This window comes from Chelonia mydas, chromosome 4 (genome assembly GCF_015237465.2).
Source record: "Chelonia mydas isolate rCheMyd1 chromosome 4, rCheMyd1.pri.v2, whole genome shotgun sequence".
Lineage (NCBI taxonomy): Eukaryota > Metazoa > Chordata > Testudines > Cheloniidae > Chelonia > Chelonia mydas.
In genome coordinates this window covers 79,449,943-79,473,191 of record NC_057852.1, presented here as the reverse complement: position 1 = coordinate 79,473,191, position 23,249 = coordinate 79,449,943, and the positions used below count along the sequence as shown (strand labels likewise).

At 42.7% G+C, this 23,249-nt stretch overlaps 1 protein-coding gene across 5 annotated transcripts in view; it reads right to left on the bottom strand.

Annotated features, from left to right (window-relative positions):
• The window catches only part of WWC2 (WW and C2 domain containing 2), a 182,213-nt gene that overhangs the window by 5,928 nt on the left and 153,036 nt on the right, over positions 1–23,249 (bottom strand). For 3 of the 5 annotated variants that reach the window (XM_037897583.2, XM_043546029.1, XM_043546032.1), the window contains 5 exons: positions 22,407–22,605; positions 20,655–20,819; positions 16,883–16,975; positions 14,953–15,195; positions 4,517–4,644 (listed from right to left, as the gene is read on the bottom strand). In XM_037897583.2, coding sequence (XP_037753511.1) covers positions 4,517–4,644; positions 14,953–15,195; positions 16,883–16,975; positions 20,655–20,819; positions 22,407–22,605 — 828 coding nt within the window. The remainder of the gene's footprint in view (positions 1–4,516; positions 4,645–14,952; positions 15,196–16,882; positions 16,976–20,654; positions 20,820–22,406; positions 22,606–23,249) is intronic. The other 2 variants (XM_043546031.1, XM_037897582.2) reach the window with 1 other exon arrangement.

The window sequence follows — 23,249 nt, the reverse complement described above, 5'->3', positions numbered from 1 at the left end:
GATTAGCCTGCCTGTCTTAATTGATTCTGGCAGCTTCTTGATTGGCTGCAGGTATTCTAATCAGCCTGTCTGCCTTAATTGTTTCCAGAAAGTTCCTGATTGTTCTGGAAACTTCCCTGTTACCTTACCCAGGGAAAAGGGACCTCCTTAACCTGGGGCTAATATATCTGCCTTCTAGCACTCTCTTGTAGCCATCTGGCCTGACCCTGTCACAGCACCCAAAAATTAGTCACAAATTAACTCCATTCCAAGACACACACACACACACACACACACAGAGAAGATAAAGACAATATATTTTATCCAATTTTGCAGTGAGTGACTGCTGTATTCTGTTTTGGAGGCAAACAGCATGGCCATACTACCTCCCTGATCATTCTCCTTAGGTTGATTCTGTACTGAATAGCTGGCTGCTGCATCAGAATGGATCCATCAGTATTATCCTACCAGCTTTTGGTGATGCAAGCAAGATCAGGTACTTCATCCTTCAGTCACCACAGGTGACACTATTCACCACCAATCTTGCATTTAACAGCATGAGCCTAAGGCTAGAACCACAGCCTCTTAAGAGTTAATGACAAGCAAAACCAACAGAAATGAAATTTACAAGATATCATTTCTGCTTTACGCTGAACAAAACCCATAAACAATCTCTACCTGCCTTGTTTCTCCCTTGTGGCTGTCAAAAGGGACTGGAGCGGGCCAAAGCCTCCCAGCCAGCCATCCAATTATGGTGCCATTTGAGGATTTCCTGATCAAATAGATATTGCCTTAACACTAACTTAACTCACTATTATGTGTCCTAGATTGGCATCAGGGAGATTTACTAAAATTATGCCAAAGAATCTCTGTTAGCCCTGGTCTACACTCCAGGGTTAGGTCGATTTTATAATGAATGCCTCTAAACAAGAAACCCCGTTCCATCCAGGGCTCTTAAAATCGACTTCTGTACTTCTCCCTGGCGAGGGGAGAAGCGCTAAAATTGACCTTGCTGGGTCAAATTTGGGGTAGTACGGATGCAAATCTACGTTATTGGCCTCCGGGAGCTATCCTAGAGTGCTCCAATGTGACCGCTTTGGACAGCACTTTCAACTCCGATGCACTAGCCAGGTACACAGGAAAAGCCCTGGGAACTTTTGAATTTCATTTCCCATTTGGTCAGCGTGGCGAGCTCAGCAGCACAGGTGACCACGCAGTCTCCTCAGAATCGCAAACAAACTCCAGCATGCAGCGAAGGGGAGACACTGGATCTGATTGGCGTATGGGGAGAAGAATCTGTGCAGGCAGAGCTCCGATCAAAAAGAAGAAATGCTAATATATATGCCAAATCGCACAGGGCATAATGGACAGAGGCTACAACAGGGACCCACAGCAGTGCCACGTGAAAGTCAAGGAGCTCAGGCAAGCCTACCAAAAGACAAAGGAGGCAAACGGTTGCTCTGGGTCAGAGCCCCATACATGCCGCTTCTGTGATCAGCTGCATGGCATTCTAGGAGGGGACCCTACCACTACCCCACCACTGTCCGTGGACACCTGCAAGGGGAGGGGGGAGAGTCTCACGCAACATGGAGGAGGATTTTATGGAGGAGGAGGAGAATGCGCAGCAGGCAAGCGGTGAATCCGTTCTCCCCGGCAGCCAAGAACTTTTCATCACCCTGGAGCCAATACCCTCCCAAGGCAGGATCCCCGACCCTGAAGGCGGAGAAGGCACCTCTGGCGAGTGCACATTTGTAACTAGAGTACAGGGTTTAAAAGCAACAGTGTTTAATGTTTGATTTGCCCTGAAGACTTGGGATGCATTCGCGGTCAGTACAGCTGCTGGAAAAGTCTGTTAACGTGTCTGGGGATGGAGCGGGAATCCTCCAGGGACATCTCCATGAAGCTCTCCTGGAGGTACTCTGAAAGCCTTTGCAGAAGGTTTCTGCGGAGGGCTGCCTTATTTCAATCTCCACGGTAGGACACTTTACTACGCCAAGCCAGTAGCAAGTAGTCTGGAATCACTGCAGCACAAAGCATGGCAGTGAATTGTCCTGGGTTTTGGTCACATTCAAGCAACATTCGGTCTTTATCTTTCTGTGTTAGCCTCAGGAGAGTGATATCATTCATGGTCACCTGGTTGAAATAGGGGAATTTTTGTAAGGGAACAGTAAAAGGACCCCGTTCATGCTGGGCTGTTTGTGCTCGGCTAAAAGGGATCATCCCACAGCCACACTGTGGGGGGAGGGGTGAAGGGATCATCCCAAATAGCCATGTGGAGGGGTAGAGGGAGGTGTGTGCTGTACATCCACACGAAAACCGCAGCCCCTCCTTTTAAATGGCAAACCCAGCTGGCATTGCTTGCTATGGGAAAGGAGGGTGCTGCAGTTTGAAAACATTCCCACATGTTATGAAGGTGTAAGAAGCCAACTCTGCATACCAAAGGCTTACCATGGCTGCCTGGATACCGAATTCTGTTGCCCAGCCATGTGTGTTTGATGGGTCACCATACCAGCAGGTGCTCAATATAAAAGGCAAAATGCGACCTTGTACCTAAAGCACATGTGCTGTCTGCTGTGAATTGCTTGATTCACTGGGAAAGAGTCTCCCTTTTGTTTTCAGAAATGTATCATCATAAATTTTACTCTCCCTTTTTATCCCCCCACAGGTGCAAGTGTTTCTATGTTCCCCCTATCATCTCCGTCCCTGAGATTACCATAGATCAGAAGGCGAAAAAAATGCACTTGCAATGACATGTTTTCCGAGCTCATGCGGTCCTCCCGCACTGATAGGGCACAGCTGAATGCGTGGAGGCATTCAGTGGCAGAGTCCCGGAAAGCATTAAGTGAGTGCAATGAGAAGAGGCAGGATGCAATGCTCAGCCAAACGGGGGAGCAAACGGACATGCTCAGATGTCTGGTGGAGCTGCAGGAAAGCCAACAAGAGCACAAACTGCCATGGCATCCACTGTAAAAGCTCCTGCCCTCCTCCCCAAGTTCCATATTCTCCTCACCCACACGCCCAAGAACGCAGGTGGGTTGGGGAAGGCGGATCCGGGCACCCAGCCACTCAACTCCAGGGGATGGCCTAAGCAACAGAAGGCTGTCATTCAAACAGTTTTGATTTTTAGTGTGGCTACAATAAGCAATGTGCCCTTGTAGTCTCCTTCTCCCCTCCTCCCCCACCTCCCCCAGGCTACCTTATCAGTTATCGCCCTTTTTAAAAAAATTAATACACAAAGAATGCATGGTTTCAGAACAATAGTGACTTTATTTCCTTTGCCAGCTGTGATCGAAGGTGGTTGGCTTACAGGGAATTAAAATCAAGAAAGGAGGCGGGTTCGCCTCAAGGAGAAACACACACAACATTTCCCAGAGTGACTACCCTTGATAGCAGAATGTCAGTGATTGCACTGGCTACTTGAATCACAGCAGTCCCCACAGTAGATTTGCCCATTCCAATTGATTCCCGACTGACCGGTAGCAGTCAGGCGTTGCAAGCTTCCACAGGGCTATCGCCACTTGCTTCTCAACTGTCAGGGAAGCTCTCATCTTAGTATTCCTGCGCTTCAGGGCGGGGGAAAGCAACTCACAGAATTCCAGGAAAGTGGCCTTACTCATGTGAAAGTTTCGCAGCCACTGGGAATCATCCCCTACCTGCAAGACTATGCGGTCCCACCAGTCTATGCTTGGTTGCTGGGCCCAGAATCGGCGTTCCACTGTATCAACCAGCCCCACTGCCACCATGATGTCCCAATTGCCACATCCCATGCTTTCAGGAACGTCTGTGTCCATGTCCTCCTCACAATGGTCCTCGTGCTGCTGTCTCTTAGCCAGGTTCTGCACATACTGCAGTATAATGCGCGAGGTGTTTACAATGCTCACAACAGCAGCGGTGAGCTGAGCGGGCTCCATGCCTGCCGTGCTATGGTGTCTGCACAGGTAACCCAGGAGAAAAGGCGCAAAATGATTGTCTGCAGTTGTTTTCACGGAGGAGGGAGGGGAGACTGACGACATGTACTCAAAACCACCCACGACAATGCTTTTGCCCCTTCAGGCATTGGGAGCTTAACCCAGAATTCCAATGAGCAGCGGAGACTGCGGGAACCGTGGGATAGCTTCCCATAGTGCACCGCTCCGTGAGTCTATGCTAGCCACGGTAGTGAGGACGCACTCTGCCGATTTAATGCTCTTAGTGAGGACATACACAATTGACTGTATAAAATCGATTTCTAAAAATCCACTTGTATAAAATCGACCTAATTTCCTAACGTAGACATAATTCTGCTCTTTCTCCCCCAACTCTGTTGTTTAGTCTCTGAAATCACTAAACTGTTACGCATCAGAGCCCTGGATTAAGAGAAGATGTAGGTTTTGACTAATACTGCACTGGCATATTGGCTCACGCTCAGATAATTCATGTTCCAACACTACAGCAAACTGACCAATTCTAAATAAAAGGATGTTCTTAAAAGGAGAGCTTAGACTGACCAACTTTACAGATTTAGAAGAGCCAGAAGACCAACCAGAACATGCTGTACCTGAACGACTGCACTTGCAGTGGCACTTTCTGGCTCTGTTCCCGTAACCGACACACATCCTTGGAAGCTTTTCTCATCAATTTTTCAGCACTTAAACCCTGTTTCTGTTCCTCCTTTGATTGTTCAGCCTGTAGAGGGGGAAAATTACAACATCCAGCAATTGACAATTTCAAAGAGGCTGTAGGAGGAAGAATGTGGAGTTAAACCCATCAGGCAAAATCTCTTTATACAAGGGAGTTTATGGAACATAGCACAAAGTTACCGAGAACTCAAGTAGAAGTGGTGTGCATCGCTTCAATAGGGAGCTGGGCGTTACTTTAGAAAAGGAAAGAATGCACCAGCACATCTGCTAGCTAGATGCCTGAGGTGAGATAAGTTATTTCCTGGGTTTATAACAGACTAGGGCCATGCCAGTTTGTTGTAGTTATGTTCCTGAAAAATGCGACTTTAAGCTAAATTATTTTAATTCTTATGGGGAAATTGGATTCGCTTAATGTAAATGGGGGGGTTAGGTTCCAGGGAAATTTTTTTTCACCAGACAAAAAACTACACACACACACACACACACACACACACACACACACACACACACACACACACACACTAAGTTTTAAACAAACAGTTTAATACTGTACACAGCAATGATGATTGTAAAGTTTGGATGAGGTGGTGAAGTTAGAGGGTGGAAGAGGGTGGGATATTTCCCAGGGAATGCCTTACTGCTAAATGATGAACTAGCACTCGGCTGAGCCCTCAAGGGTTAACACATTGTTGTTAATGCAGCCTCACACTCTACAAGGCAGCATGAATGGAGGGAGGGGAAGAAAGCATGGCAGAGAGAGACAGCGATACACACCCTGTGTGGGGGAGAGAGAGAGATGCGCATTGCCCCTTTAAGTATACTGACCCCATTCTAAGTACATTACCTTTAAAAAAATCAGGAAGTTGAGACAGCAGCTGCAGCCAGCTCTCTCCGTCCTGAGCCCTGTCCTGTCCCCACCCTGCTTTATATGGAGAAGGGGGGCAGGAGTAGGGGGGAGGGGGACACCCTGACATTAGCCCCCCTTCCCTGCACAGCAAGCAGGAGGCTCCCAGGAGCAGCTCCAAGGCAGAAGGCAGGAGCAGCACATGGCAGTGGGGGGAGGGACAGCTGAACCGCTGGCAATTGGTAGCCTGCTGGGCAGCTGTTGCACAGGGAACTTAGGGGAGCAGGGAGCTGATGAGGGGCTGCCGGTCCACCCTGGTTCCAAGCTCCCACCAGCTAGCTCCAACGGGCTGCTCTTCCTGCAAGCCGTGGACAAAGCAGGCGGCTGCCAAACCTTATAAGGGAGCACTGCACAACTTTAAACCAGCATGTTCCCTAATTGATCAGCAACGTAACAACAAAACAATGTTAACTGGGATGACTACGTGAGGAGTTACTGTACCAGTCATTGCCTGGCCAAGTGTTTAGTTACAAAAAGGAAAGAGAAGGTGCCTTCCTAATATTTAAAATACTTCTGCCCATTTATACTTCTCTACAATGCTGTTCTTACCAGCTTCTTAAAAAGAGACCAGCTTGGCATTAGAGCTTAGCCCCTCTTATGTTAACTATTTTAGATCGATTACTTACAAAATGACCATTTGCTTTAGGATTGCTAAGGAAAATAGTAGGGCTGTCGATTAATCACAGTTAACTCACGTGATTAACTCAAAAAAATTAATTGCGATTAATCGCAGTTTTAATTGTACTGTTAAACAATGGAATACCAATTGACATTTATTAAATATTTTGGATGTTTTTCTACAATTTCATATATACTGTATTCTGTGTTGTAATTGAAATCAAAGTGTACATTATTTTTAAATACAAATATTTGCACTGTAAAAATGATAAACAAAAGAAACAGTATTTTTCAATTCACCTCATACAAGTACTGTAGTGCAATCACTTTGTCATGAAAGTGCAACTTATAAATGTACATTTTTCTTCGTTACATAACTGCACTCAAAAACAAAACACTGTAAAATGTTAGAGCCTACAAGTCAACTCAGTCCTACTTCTTGTTCAGCCAATCGCAAAGACAAACAAGTTTGTTTACATTTACAGGAGATAATGCTGCCCTCTTCTTATTTACAGTTTCACCAGAAAGTGAGAACAGGCATTCGCATGGCACTTTAGCATATCTGGCATGTAAATACCTTGCAATGCCAGCTACAAAACATCTGTATGTTCCTTCATGCTTCGGTCACCATTCCAGAGGATATGCTTCCATGCTGATGACGCTCTTTAAAAAAATAACGTGTTAATTAAATTTGTGACAACTTCTTAGGGGAGAATTTTATGTCCCTTGCTCTGTTTTACCTGCATTCTGCCATATATTTCATGGTATAGCAGTCTCAGATGATGTCCAGCACGTTTGTTTTAAGAACACTTTCACTGCAGATTTGACAAAACACAAAGAAGGTACCAATGTGATATTTCTAAAAATAGCTATAGCACTTGACCCAAGGTTTAAGAATCTGAAGTGCCTTCCAAAATCTGAGAGGGATGAGGTGTGGAGCATGCTTTCAGAAGTCTTAAAAGAGCAACACTCCAGAACCCGAAAGCTACAGACCCGAACCACCAAAAAAAGAAAATCAACCTTCTGCTTGTGGCATCTGACTCAGATGATGAAAATGAACATGCGTCGGTTCGCATTATTCTGGATTATTATCAAGCAGAACCTGTCATCAGCATGGACGCATGCCCCCTGGAACGGTGGTTGAAGCATGAAGGGACATATGAATCTTTAACATATCTGGCAGGTAAATATCTTGTGACGCCAGCTACGACAGTGCTACGAGAACACCTGTTCTCACTTTCAGGTGACATTGCAAACGAGAAGCAGGCAGCATTATCTTCTGCAAATGTAAACAAACTTGTTTGTCTGAGTGATTGGCTGAACAAGAAGTAGGACTGAGTGGACTTGCAGGCTCTAAAATTTTACATTGTTTTATTTTTGAATGCAGTTACTTTTGTACATAATTCTACATTTGTAATTTCAACTTTCATGATAAAGAGATTGCACTACAGTATTTATATTAGGTGAACTGAAAAATATTATTTCTTTTGTTTTTTTTTACAGTGCAAATACTTGTAATAAAAAATAAATATAAAGTGAGCACTGTACATTGTATTCTGTGTTGTAATTGAAATAAAAATATTTCAAAATGTAGAAAAATCCAAAAATAGTTAAATAATGGTATTCTATTATTTTTTTAATCGCACAATTAACTGTGATTAAAATTAATCACTTGACAGCCCTAGAAAATAGTATTTTTATGGCAGTCACCAAATTGCACCGTGGAGCTGGGGTGCCACACAGCATTTTGGAGCAAGTGAGAGCCCATCCCCCTCCCTAGGCTTCAGAGGCCAAGTTCCAGCCTCAGCCACAGCTTCAAAGTGCTAGTGTGAACCCTGCTAGACCAAGTCTGTCAACACACACTGGGAGGCTCGCTCCTGCTTGCTCCAAAATGCTATGAAGGCATACCCTGAATGTATAGGCTACAAAAAGCAGCACACCTGCAACCTGTTGAAAATGAACATCTCTAATTTGCCTTCAACAACAAAGTCTATTGTACTAACATTTTTAATACCCTCCTATTTCTTTCACTTCATTTTTTTAAATAGAAGCAATTTTGCAATAATACAAGAGAAAATATCCACTTCAGAACATTAATACTGAACCACACATTTTAAAGGTGAGAGAAGGAAAAAGAAAGCAGCAAAAATAGCTGTTTTTCTTGTACATAAGTGATCATTATAGTAAAAAATTGTTCTACTATACTTGCATAGTGTCTCTGCACCAGTGATTATAGAAAAGTTACCACCCCGAATAAAGCTATGGTCCGTGTTTATTAGTATCACTGCAGAAACCACTCACCCATCCCCCTGGAAATCCCTCTCTTCCCTCAAAATATCAAGTCAGATTTTAAAATTGAGGTTAATACAGAAATATTTTTCCCATTAGTTCTTGGACACTAGCAGGCATGGTATATACGCAGTAGGAATAGCAATCTGCAACTTACTGCTGGCAATGTAAAGTAACACTTGGAAAATTAACACGTTTTGTCAGTGGCCATGTGTTAAAATCACAAGCATTCCCAGCTAATGTTGATTATCAGAATATGTAAGCATCCACTATTTCAAGTTTTCTACTTTTATTTTCACTTCACAGATCTATGATATTTCTGGAAATTGTATCACATTTAAGAGTAAATAGCAGGAAAGGAATGTGCTGCCTCTGATAAATGCAGAAACAAAACACCTACAGTGAGAAAGACAGACTGTCAAGAGAAAATTTGCAGCAGATCTGGAAAAAGCTCTCTCTGGGTCAGATCTGCATTTTCAGCACAGGGCAGAAAAGGACACAGCCACATGGTAATGGTTTTCTTCTACAGTTCAAGAAAGATAAAATAGCCCCAATTCTCTCCCTTCCTGGTAAGACAGGTATGGGTCTCAGTGTTTCACCTGAATGCTTCTGCAAAATGTTACAAAATCGTTTTAATAAAGGACAGAGAGGCATTTACAAAAGTTCCGGTGACAGGAGGTAACCTTTTAGTATGGATGTAGGGAGCAATATAGTACATCATGATCATGCCACAGCTTACAGTTTATAATTATCTGGGGACAGCACTTGAAAGAGTGACTGGTAGGGCTTTTTGTTATTCAAAGCCTTGAATTAACTCACTTCAGTACTTAACAGCACCCAAGGAGTTTGTGCTAGCACTACAGGCAGGGGCAACAGACTGGCCACTCTGCCAGACCTGAGATGGCCTGTTATACCCCTGCCCATCAATCCACTGATCAAAGTGCTTGCAGCTCCCATTTCAAAACCTGAAAAAAATAATAGCAGAGAAGTGTGTCTTCAGAGCACTTTCAACAACTGAGTTGCAGGCCCTGTTTCCCCTACCTGAGCAATTCCTACATCAGATACTGGAGGCACCATGACCCTGCACTCTCATATTTAATTGGGAAGGGGCTGAGTTGCACCTTCCCCCAATGGAAGCAGCTGGCGCTTCAGCTGATCTTGGGAAATCCATGGAGGCAGATATCTCAGTAAACAGGCCCTGTGCCTCTGTACTGGCTCCCAAGCCCCTCCCTCACCTCCAGCTTCTTCCGAACCCACAACAGTATGGTTTCTGATCAGGATCCCCCACTAACACTTTGCTCTTGGAGACCCTTTGGTGGCAAGAGGGTTACATGAGGGAATGTTGCCACTGACAGTAGAACCCACACACAGTCCTTGTCCCAACCCTGTGCAGGACACACAACGCAGACTCCATGGGGTTAGTGAAAGATGCCACAGAAGCTGCGCTCTGCTTTTACTGCTTCTCCCCCATCTCCTGGGTTCTTTCACCTGCAGATGTGGAGGGGACAAGGATGCCCTGAAAAAAGCAACGCACATCATTTGGCTCTGGCTAACTCCAGTATTATTAAAGCTCAGTGCAGCATCACCAGGCTACCACATCGCACACTGTAGATGAAGAGGTGAGTGAGCCTCAGGACAACTGAGCACAGGAAACCTCTCCCCGTCTAAGCGTATGAGTTCTCAAACATTTTACAGAACAGACCCACTTGATGATAGACGTTTTCTCTTCTCCCATTACCAATGGAATGGGCCACCTCCCCTTCCCATTCATAAATGTGGAGATCATCCCTTCATCAGTGTAAGGAGTTGAGACAGTGATTAGGTGAATTTACCTCATGTAAAGTGGCAAGGGCTTAAGTGTACTTAATCAATCATATACATACATACATACATACACACACACACACACGCGCCACACATTGGCTAGTGATATATAAACAAGTGCATAACCAATATAATCAATATAATGAGTTGGCTAGTTTGTAGGGTTACCAGTAAATAACCCTTTTTGGGAAGGAGTGCAAAATAAAGCCATTTGGCTAATTCAGATATAGCTTACTGTGTATTTTCTTATTCAACTCTTGAAATGTCCCTGATATTTGGGTACACAACAAGGATGAAGTTACAATGACCCAGCCAAATATAATCAGAAATAAGGAAAGTCCCCAAAGTCCCAGACAAATACACAAGTTATACAAGTAAACAAGGTTTCAGAGTAGCAGCCGTGTTAGTTTGTATCTGCAAAAAGAACAGGAGTACTTGTGGCACCTTAGAGACTAACAAATTTATCTGTTAATGCTCTTTGCCAAACTCTCACAGGGCTAGAAAAACCAAACTGAAGCCAGAGACCCTGGGTCTACCCAGAAAGACACTGAATTGACAGATACATTTATTAGTCTCTAAGGTGCCACAAGTACTCCTGTTCTTTTTACAAGTAAACAAGTTATACAATTTAGGGCACAATGCAGAAAGTTATATTTGTTCATAAAACTTTATTATTATTATGCAATGAATCAGAGGAGAGGGGTATTGATAAAAGAACAGAATCATCTTGGGTATAAAAGACTGTACTGAGACATTAAGTCTTTGCCTAGTGTGTGTACAGCCTGTTCATTGGCCTGTCACCCTCAATTGATCCCTGGGGTGTGGCATTTTGTACCTATGCTGAAATAAACCTGTTCCTTGGATCTCAACACTGGAGTTAGCAGTGGTTTTGTCTGTTACAGCAAGCAGTGATTGTCTGCTTTGCTAGGTTCATAAGGTAACCTGTGGGCCTGTCTGGTGGTCCTAAAAACATCCTTACAATCATCAGGCAACATCCCTGTGGCAAGTACAGCATTTGCTTACACAGAAAAGTAATATAAGGAAAATATTTTACATCAATAGCTGTCTTTAATACAAGTGTTAAGATCTTTTGGAAAAAAAGAATAAAAATATCTAACTTTTGCTGTTCTTTCCACTTCTCCTTCCCACTTGCTTCAATTTTCTCAGCTGAAAACCAGGTGAACAGTATCACCCAACTCTCTGCACACCATTAAAAAGTGCTCTACAGAGCACAGTTTGGCAACCTCTGAGCAGATAAATACCTGGGGTGAGTAAGTTTCATATTGATCCAATGCAACAATTCATTTCTGAACACCTGTTCTAATTTCCTACATTGAATTGCAGTATGAAAGCGCACAGGATACCAGTTAAAAACTTCTTAAAAGTGAGAGACACCCAAAACATAAATCTGAACTAACTCAGTCTGGGGACGTTTAAGATCTGAGGTTTTAATTCATGCCCAACATATATATCAGTTTTTATACTGCCTAAAAAGAAACATCTGAGGTGGCAGTTTTGTTGTAATATACAGTTGGTAAGGTATATTTCTTTATTTCTGCAATTGCACTTTAAAAAATAAATTCTCCAAGCATAAAATATAAAAAGGGTGCTAAAACCAAAGACTTGTCTATGTGGCATTAACCTCATAATTACAGATTATCTCCATATGAAGAGGTTAATTTACCAAACAGGGAAACAGAATGGGCTTTTTTTTTTCTTCTTTTTTTAAAATGAAATATGGAAATCTTTCCCAGAACTGTACAGTGGATCAGAACTTTAGAGGACTATACTCTAGATATGTAAATACTGAACATGTGATGATAGCTGTTTTGGGGAACTCATTTGATTTATTATTAAAATATTAAGACGCCTAAAACTTGTTTTGAAATGCTGGATAATGTTTCTATTTTTTTTTTTTTTTTTAAATCTCTTCCGTCTCCTTAACCCTATTCAAACCAGAAGAAATACATCCTATTGCAGAGGAACTATACAAGGTTCTCTGCACTATGGATGCTCACACTAGCCCTGTTGGAGTGGGGGCTATATGCCCTGTATGCACAGGGGAGGTCTCCACATTGGCTCCAAATAGGTTGCTGTGGTGGGACTGTTGTAGCAGGCCACAAAGGGACCACTGAATTTTTGTTTACACTGGTGACTGGGAAATCCCCCACGCCTTCAGGTTTTGTTTTCCACAGAAGATTATCTAAAATTCTCCTACACTTGCTGTAGCCATATTGGTCCTAACTATGATGGGACTCGCAGGCTTTGTAAAGAAATACGACCATGTTGAGTAGACTAGCCTGTTTAGCCAACACAGTGGTAAAGTGGCACCAGCAGCCCGTCTACAATAGCATTCTCAATATTGCTAGCACTGTTGGGGACTGCATCAGTACTAAAACAACCAACCACAACCACCCAACCCAACCGTGGGAGGGTATCCTACAAGCTCTCAATGTAGACAGCTGTAGAAGGTGCTGAGAGACTGATTCATAGCCTGGAACAGGAGGCATTAGAGGGGACTGTACTGTAGCATTACAACATGAATGCAACTTGGGGGTGGATGGCATTCTCCTTAATTCTCCAAAAAAGCCTAGGCTTTGCACTGGGAGGGATGAGAACTTCAGCCACTGGTCCCCTGACACTAGAGATGTAAATATTGAATACTTTGGTACTTCCTTGAGAGACTGGCTAAATTTAGATAGTAAATATAAAATAAGTATTAAGGGACTGTAGCGGGATGGACACCTGCTCAGGCCCAGAGAGGTTTAAGATAGCCCTGGGAGAGGGCTGGGGCAGGGGAAGAGCTGGGCTGATTGGCAGAGCAGCCGCAGCTGGGGGCCACGCCCCAAATAGACCCAGTGGGCCTTATAAAAGCCAGGAGCAGAAGAGCACTCTCTCTCTAGCTTCTGAGAGGGAGGGACCTCGCTGTAGGGACCTAAGCAGAGTACCTAGATTGGAGCAGGGCTGGGGAAGGGCCTGAGGAGCTGGGGAGCTCCAGCCAGGAAAGCCCCAGGCTGCGGCCTAGCATTAGGCCCAACAGGTACTGGGGTTGCAGGGGACAGCTCAAGGTTAGACAGAGGCAGCAGGTCCAAACCCAACCTTGCTTGTGATGAGTGGCTCATACTGCAGTCTGCCCCCGGGTGCGGGGGCTAGCTGGTGATTGGCAGGAGCCTACGACTGAAGCAAGGTAGGGATAGTGGGTGGGGGGTTCCCCTGGGAGGGGGAGACCCAGAACTGTGGGGTACTGCCAGGGGGCAGCACCCAGTGAAATGGGCACTGGGGTCCTGGGAGGGACATGGAGCCAGCAGCAAGGTGAGACACCGGCCTGAAGAGGGCACTCCTGAAGCTGGAACGCTAATTCCCTGAGATGACCAGCAGGAGGCACCGCCGGTGAGTCTGCGCCCCATGACAGGAACCTTTACAGTACTAACTAATTCAGAAGCATGTACATGGTAATGGGGATAACTATGGACTGGAGTAATCCCTTAGTTTTTAATAAGGTAATAGCTTCATATTTGTCTAAAGCGTGGAGGCAGAAATAAGGTATAATACTTAATTGCTTAACAAATTTATCTTTTTCTTAAATAATCAAACTTTTCTAGTTACAAAACAACAAGAGGGAGCTTAAACATACACAAAGAACCCAAGTGGATAAAAACAACAAACTTTGCACTGTCAGCACATTTTACCCAAGAATCTCCAAAAACTTTTCCCAACACAGAGCTCTCCACACTACTGTGTGCTAGTATTACAGAACCATTTTGGAAAACAAGGAACTGATGGACAGAGAGGATATGTGCCTTGCATACAGAGAGTCTGTGGTAGACCCAGTAATTGATCCAGGCAATGTGAGCCCCTACATTGCTCTAATCAGTAGACTATTTTACATACAGTTTCTTACTTATATTTTAATCTTTTCTGAAATGCACCTACCTCTTGGTGAGTGAAACTCAGCTCTCCCTGGCCAAAGTCAGAAGAAGGGTGTTCTGAAGGACAAACTAAGATGGGGTGGGAGTGGGGGTCCTGTGAGGCTGTTGCACAGCCTCGCTGCAGGTATTATTACAGCCTATAGTCTCAAATCATGGCCTCTGCCTCTCTGTGCCCTCTTCGTTGAGGTTTCTAGGCAGCTACAACTGAATAGAACCGTCCCCCCTCCCTCCAACAAAACAAAAACATTGACTTCAATGGGAGTAGGACTGGGATTTAAGATTATTAAACCTTTAAATGGATTTCTATATTGCTTCAGAACACAAACTCCGCCTCCAAATGAAAAAGAGCGTTTTACCTCCAAATTAATTGGCTACTCAATCTGATGTGCAACTCTAGAACATTACTTTTGGTGTTTAGCGAATTCTAGGTTTAAATAAATAATTGAGTCTGGATTAATTCTTTAATAGATTTTTTCCTTAGATTTCCCATGATCTTTTACTCATGCTACATAATTCAACTTTGTAATTAGCTAAGCTTGATACTCCTATAAATATCTTCTAAAAACATCTAAACCAAATCTACCCAAGAACCTATAGTAAGGGATTTTTAATTTTCTTTGTTTAATACTGCTATGGACCCATTCCATCTATAGGCACATTACAAGACATTTTTTCATTTGTACTTCCTTCGCAACCAGACTATAACTACTAGGTTTTTAAGCACAGCCCTCCCTGGAAATAAATGAGTGCTTATCACACAATGATGGGGAGTTTCGTTCACTCTTTATACCTGCTTTTCAGCTTGTTTCAAGAGCTTTTGGAATCGCTCATCCTCCAACACACACTGGGGAAGGTCAGTCTCTGCTCTGGCTTTCATCTCCTCAAGCTTCTGTTTAAGATTGCGCAGTGCCTGAAGTTCATCGTTCAGCCGACTCTGTCGGGTCCGAGATGCCTGGAGGTCCAGCTCCAAGTCAAGAGAAGTGCGTACAGGGTGCTCTTGCGTAGCTCTTCGCATGATCGACTGGCATGCAGGCTGAATTGTTCAGGAACGATAATGTAATAAAAAGTAAGAGTACATTTAATATACAAAGGTGAGGTGAGTTGCCAGTTGAGTATGGAATTTTCACATTTATTTTTTCTGAGCATAAGTTGCCATACCAGATCAGGTCAAAGTCCATAGGCCATCTACTCTGGAACTCTGCTTCTGGCAGCAGTCAGTGCCTAAAGCTTCACAAGATGCTGTAAAACTCCTGTAGTTCATACATTACAGATGCCATATGGCTATGCCTGCATAGACCCCTCATGTACATGAAGCCTCCACTTCCAGGAGTTTTTCTGTCCATCAGAATGCTACCTCCCTGAATGACATTAGCTATGTTGCCAGAAGCCCTCTCCCGTGAAGATAGCTGCATCTACAGTGGGGGTTTTGTTGGCATAACTATGTCGGTTGGAGTGTGGTTTTTTCATCCCTTGACTGATGTAGCTATGCTGACATAATTTATGTGTAGATCAAAAGCCTTAGAGAAACTGCTTTCTGACCCTCACAGCAACACAATTATGAAGTATGAGATTTAATAGTCTTTAGCTTTCCTAGCTCTGCATGTGTCATTAATGGTCATAAAATTATCCAGGACTTCTAATTTTCCAGACATAGCATTTGATTCAATGACCTCCTCTAGCAGGCCTCAATCCAGCAAGGCACTCAAATACAAGTCTAACTTTAAGCACGAGTAGTCCCATTGATTTCAGTATGACTATTAATTTTCTGAAGTACCTTGCTGATTTGGGACCTCAGTGAATGCCAGAGATTGACCATAGTCTGTAAACAAGTATTTCCCTTTCAGTGCTTCGAATTTACTTCCTTTAATTTAATTGAGTTTTCTCACAAGATGGTGAGAGTAAAGCCCCCAGACTTTGCAATCTCTTCTCCCACATCAACTCTGCCATCCTGCTAAGTACAGTCAGCCTTTCTTAGACCCTTTCAATGCTTGTTGCATCTCTGAAGCCTAGTAATCAAAAATGGACACAGTCCCCTAGGTGAGAGTGTATATTTCATTTTATATATTGTCACAATATCCTTTTCTCCTTCAAATCCCTTCATTATTCACAAATGTTCTTGGAGGAAATTCATTTCAAAAAAACTTAAGTATGGTTGAACCGTTGAAAGTATGGGATTTTCCCAACCCTTCCACCAAAACTATGTTTAGGATGAATGTTCTTTATGTATACAGTATATAAACATGCATACTATTTTTTATTTAAATAGTGTATTGCATTATTGAAGGATCCTGATGACTTTTATATACTGTACAGCATATCTCTGAAATAACTGACTCTAAATGTGAGGGTGGCAACTATCTAACACACCTCCTAATAGTGAGGAAGGTGCAATTCTGCCCCAGGCTACCAGGGCAAACCTCTACTCTCACAAGAAATGCCATGGGATCATTACTATCCATCCATAGGGGAGAGAATTTTGTTGTTAAAGGTCTCATTCAAAGGACCTAGACACAATTAATGGAACTCTGTTTGTCTGCTTTGGGAGGATGATGGGACAAGTCACACTTGTGAAAAGGTTTGGATCTGGGATCCCAGGGAGTCTGGGTGTTTCAAAGAGATGCTGAGATCACTCTATAGACTCGAGATGCCTAAAATCAAGCTGATGGTATAAAATGAAATAGCAAATATGTGGATCACTGTTCATGTGAGACGGCACGTACCCTTTTAACTCTCAAGCTCCGTCGTTCTGTGGCATTTCTCACAAAGAGAGACTTTTTGGCCAGTGTTGAGCTGTCACTGTCACTTCGATTCAGCTGTCAAAATATGGATATAAACACTCTGATATAAAACAGCAGTATATTTTAATACAAGGCTTGTTCTGGTTTTAAGTTAGAAACATTTAGGAAAAACTCAAGGATGTTGATGTGCTGGTGGGTCATTCTTGCGGTTCAATAAAACCTCTGTCAGATAAAATAAATGTCCAGAGTTAGCATCTTAAAGAGCGCAGAGGCATTTACTTCATGAAAGCAATCTGAAGCCACATACTGAAACCTAGGCTATTTAAGGGATGGTGAAGGATAACATTAGGTAATTTGACACTATTTTTGTTCTTCAATTTACATTGCCAATCCAGACAATATCAGTGGTTCTATAACATGAATATAAGCATCCCCACACACACATCAAGACATTTCAGCAATTTTTACTTGAAAGCAAAACTATGATTCAGCCAGTAGGTCGGCAACCTAACTTCTTAGCTGAGACCCCATTTCCCAAACTTTTGAAAGTCAAGCCCCCCTTTGAGGGAAGGGAATCCCCTGTTACCTCATGTACTTGTTAAAGGCCCACTCACCTTAATGTATCAATCTTATATGCCCCCCTGGGGGAGTTATGCCCAACTCTGGCTTAGTCAATCACATTCTCTTCCTCCTAGAGCACGCTACCGTCACAGCATAATGACGACCCACAGGTGATGGAAGATACTCATGGCTTGAAATTGACTGTTGCATCAGTCACCAATTATGGTTAAATTAAAATAGGATTTTAATATTTCAGTAAAAAATTACAATATTTTACTGAAAATGCATTGTGGATTGTTTAAAAAGTTTAATTAGCTGCCAAAGCATTGGTTGTTTTACAGTCCTCTTACTTCCAAGGTTGTGAATACTATTCACCTGCCTGGGGTAGACCCTTATCAACAGAGCTGCAAAGGGAAAACCAAATTACTCTACACATTCACCTGGCCAACAAGCAGCAACCTCAATCTCAGTCTTATCTGGATTGAATGTATGTATGTGCAGATCCTCCTGCAAGAACTTTACTACTTCTCAGAAATCAGTACCACAGACAAAACAACAACAGTGGCTCTTTTCTTAGGCTTTGTCTACACTGAGTACCTTACACGCGGCACAGCTGTGCCTCTACAGTTCTGCCGCTGTAAGGTCCACCGTGTAGCTACTGTATGCCAGCAGGCGAGAGCTCTCCTGCTGGGGAAATAACACCACCCAAAGAGCGGCAGTAGCTTTGTCAGCGGGAGACCGTCTCCCCACGACAAAGTGTTGTCCGCACCGGAGCTTTTCGTCAAACTTTTGTCAGTCAGGGGTGTGTGTTTTTTCACACGTCTGACAGACAAAAGTTTACCGACGAAAGTGCCCTGTAGACATAGCCTTAGTTGTATTATAAAAGTACATGAGATGACAGATTGTTCTCAAAGTGAATATCTATTAAGTATATCAATGTATATAGTAGCTGAATTAAAAGAAAGCTGGTTTAAAGTCTTATACAGTTATCTGAAAGATTATTAGTACTCTTTTCTGAACAGCTGAAAAAATTAACATGGACTACAGGAATTTTGCTGCTGAAATTTCAATGACTGACAAAGTCAGAACCCTACAGCATTCTAATGCAGCATTTATGTGAAAAAGAAGAACCTTGTGACATGGGTATATATCCCTAGAGAGAAATCAGTCTTCTCCCATACAAATTCAGCTGTTAACTCATCAATGCTAATGATCAGACATTAGCATCTAAATTTTTGTTACACACTTTTCAGAGGAACAAATGGGATTTGGGTCCCTACCTGTCCTTTGTGTCTTTGAGAATCTCCCCCTACAATCTCTGACTATATATACTTCATGAGAGTCACTTTCAAATCATCATGTGAGAAGAGGTGCTTCACTATAAGGGAGCAGACATCAGCAGGTAGCTAGCTGGAGTGAATGGTCTGTAACTTGAAGTCTTTAAACCACAATTTGAGGACTTCAGAAACTCTGAAAGAGGTCAATGGTCTATTACAGGAGTGGTGGGTCAAGTTCTGTGGCCTGCAATATTCAGGACGTCAGACTAGATGATCACAATGGTCCCTTCTGGCCTTGAAGTGCATATCCATCAAATGTTTTCTGCCCAGGACATGCTGCACAGTGGAGGAGGAAGGATGGTCTTGTGGTTCAGGAATGGAATGGGACCCAGAAGGTCTGGATTCTGTCACCAGCTCCAATAGTGGCTTCCTATATGACCTTCTGGCAAGTCATAATCTCTGCATCCTGGCCCTGCCATTGTCACAATCTGAGTATGGTACCTTGGTTTCACACGCATGGTACCTTGGTTTCACACTCTAGTTACATCTATACCAGCAAACTTCATAGCCATAATTTACCACCAGTTCAGCTCCACTGCTGGTAGGATGGGTGGAAGTTAAGGTGTTTACACTGCCATGCCCAAGTTTACACAACAGTAGCTAAAACCATCAGGGCCCTCTCTACATCACACCATCCACCATTATTTCCTCTGGAGGAGCTGCACAAGTAACAGCATTAGGGCTGCAAGGTTCACCAGTGTAAACGAGGTCTCAGTGCATAGGGGTTAAACACCACACAGTGGGCCCTGGATTCAGCCAAACTTTGGAAAGCTTGTAGAATAGAGTATTCTATCGGTACCTAATATGCTTAGTGAGTGCAAGAGGAAGTGAAAGGTCATTTCAGAGGAGATTCACCTTGTGACAGGACAAATATGGCTTACTGCTAAGTGTTTTGATACCAATTATTTTCATTTTTTAATCAGATAAATCACCACAAAGTTGGGACCAACTTTGAAAATTTCATTATTTAAAATGGAAACTTCTGACCAATTGAGCAGTGGGATTGGTAAGGAATTAAAATGCTGAGAAAAAAAATTACATACTTGCCACTGAAGCCATACTGGGATCAAAGCAAATATCAAATTTTTTTTTAAAAAAGCATTCAATTTGTTTTTAAATTAAAATTTGTGTAACTCAGCTTGTGATCACTTCTTAGATCTTAAAACAAATGTTTTTATTGTTTAAATACCAAACACTTATACGTATTGCTGATAAACTAAGACAGTCTCCATGTTACCACTGTTCAAAGGAAGACTAAAACTGTATTGTCAGAACCAAATTTGAGACTAATGCCCAAGGCAGAGCTCAGGGACACAGCTGCAGCAGGATTTCAGAACTGCATCATGTAGATGCTACCATGATTTCAAATTGGATAGTCTGGTTAAGCTTCAAACAGCTTTTTCCAGGCTATGTTGCCCTCACACTGTACGTTATTAAAAAATGCTAATGCAGTGTTTGCTTATTGTGAGCTTTATTCTAACACATTTTCAACAGATCAAAGATGCCAGATTATTTCAGTGCATTGCTATGTGTGAATTACTGTTCTGTTTATACAGTGAAACCCACCCCTTTGCAGAGGCCCAACACAAGACACTTCATACATACAAGCCCTCTGCAAAGGGTTGCTTTTCATCCATTGTAAAAGTGTTTTGTGACAATATATGACTTCACTGTAAGCCTGTTCCACTGTGCATCAGTATGTTCTTTTGAAAATCCAAGAAAACCACAATTTAGACTCTTGCAGGTGAAAAGTGGGTTTTCCCAGTACACGACTCATTGCCAATAATGTGCCATTGCCAAGGAATTAAATGACTCTTTAGTTAATAGCATCTCATTGAGAGTGCTTTTCCTCTTACCCTACAGATGTACTGGTTCCGCTCTCCTGGAGAGAAGGTTTGTGACCGCACGATCATGCTGTTCCTGACAAAGGGACGCTGTCTAGAGCTCAAGCTGGCTCTGTCCTTGGGCCGGACTGCCATATTCTCATTAAAGGCTTCCTCAGTATTAGTCTCTTTATCAACCTGTCAAGAGGAATTTAAAATAAAAAATACATAGACACATACACTCCCCTGCCAGCGGTATACCTTGCAAGCACTGTTTATTACCCTCCCAAGACCATTTAAGTTGAAACCCAACACAGAAAGCAAAGAATCTTACCCATAACTAAGTGCAGCAGTATTCAATAAAAAAAAAAAAAAAATCAGTTACAAAAAGTGTAAGAAAAACCTTGCCAAGTGTTCCCTGTGCCCAATACGATTGCCACTTCCATCTGAAACTTCTACAGCAGGGGCCTCACTAAACTGTAAACCACAATCCGGAAAGTCTGTACTCAGAACAAACAGTTGGGTTTGCAGTTTACGGCTGCACAGCGAGGCTCCGATGCTGTGCTGGGGGCAGGGCTGAGAAGTGATGCCACATGCCTAAAGGATTAACTGGGCATTTCATATTGCCCCTCGACTCCCTCCCTGCAGCAAACACCCTGAAACAGGGCTCCATCACTGACTGCTGCTGTTCTTCCTTGCCCACCCCATGGCAACTGCTAATCTGCCAACCTCACTAATTTGAACTGGGGCTTCCCACTCAACTAATTCATACAGTATTAATTGGGTCCTACTTTATTTACTGTGCCCACTGAAGTAAGCATTTAGGTATCTTTTCTCCTTTTTCTACAGCCAAGTTGATTGTTCGTTGAAGTTTTCACTTATCTAGTTGTCCATACAGATCAGAGAATGTTTTAAGCAGCAGCACAGCAACTGTAGGAGGATCTGGCACTAGTAGATCACATTTCAATCAGTATTGCAATCAGACATTGCACTGCCACCTGCTGCTAGGCCTCTGACTCACTGCTGAACGCAGGTCTTCTTAACAAGGCCTAGATCGCAGCTTTCGGCCATGATTCAGAAAACTACTTAAGCATGTGTCTAACTTTAAGCAGGTGAGTTGTCCTGGGCATGTGCTTAAGCAGCTTGCTGAATCAGGACCATCATCTGTGCCTGCCAGCCTGGTCCCCAAAAGACCCTCAGTCCATTTGGCCACTCCCTGCACTAACTGAGAGCTAATTACAATCCCCAATGAGTCACTAGACCAGGCACTGAACTTTTCCAAGTTCAGATGGAAGATTTATGTCTAAATTCCCTGCACTAATTTCAAAGATCTTAATTTTTTTTGAAACACAATCTTAAGAGAAATAAGAAAAAACTAAAGATGAAATCATGACATACATAAGCAAAAAATAACTTACGCATTCATAACCTTCAAGCTACTAAACGGATTTTCTTTCAACTTGAACTTTTTCCTTACTCAGAGACCAAGTAAAGACTGGAGTTTTAAGGTGGTAGTTTTTTAGTTAAAAGCATGCAAAATTTTCAGCTAGAATGAATGTTAGAAGTTCACGCTTGCCTAACTCAAAAATGACCAATCTGATTTTTCTCAAATTTACTGTACAAACAATTGCTATAATAAAATGTCATGATAATCTTTAAGCTTTCAGACCCGATATAATATTATGGCATACTCCTAGGGTAAGAAGCAAATAAATATTTCATAAGACTAAGTGGTGTCTTCAAACATGCAATATGCTTTAGGGAAGCACAATCTAAAATATTCACCAGTGTTGGCACTACAGCAGCTAACTGATTGCCAGGGGCATCAGCATGGTCACTTTCTTCCCCACCCTTGTTTTCATCTGTCTCTGCTGTATCGGTGCATAATCTCAAGTTATCTGTATATCCTCCTTCCTCTGCCAATTTAACTCCATCCTCCTCTTCATCCACAATTTCATCAGATGCCTCTTCTAGCATTTCTAACCTGCAAGAACAAAAGTAACCCAAGTTACCCTTGAACTGACAAGACCCACAAAAGAAAAGTACTGGAATGCCTAAATCCTGCACCTTGTACAACAGGTGTATTGTTATCAACATGTTATCTTGATAAGAACAGGATGATTATAGTCTCACCAAATGCTTCCAAATTACTCATGTGAATGCATTTTTAATTATATGCTCCAAGAAAAAACAAAGCTCTGTTATAATTCACCTTCGAGAACATTTTAACAAAGCACACTAAATTTGATAGCACCATGCTGCTCTGGTGAGAACGTACATGAGAAATTTAATGCTATGAAAAAGCCTTATTAAACCTTCCTGTACGTGATCACACATTTCTGTATGATAACTACAGAAAAGGAGTACTGGGAAATACTGTTCCTTAACATACACAACAAGATACAGTAATTTAGCAACTGAACCCGTCCCACTCATGAAGAAATTTCACAGCCCCTCCAGAACAAGAACAAACAGCACATATCCTGTCTATGACACGCAGCAGCCCGTCTCACCCTAAATCCTATTCATCTCCCATTAAAGTTAATGGGTTGTATGGATTGCAATAAGATGGGACAAGTAGCATTTGTGATGTGGCATTTTGGGACACTGTCAGTGAGTCAGGAAGAA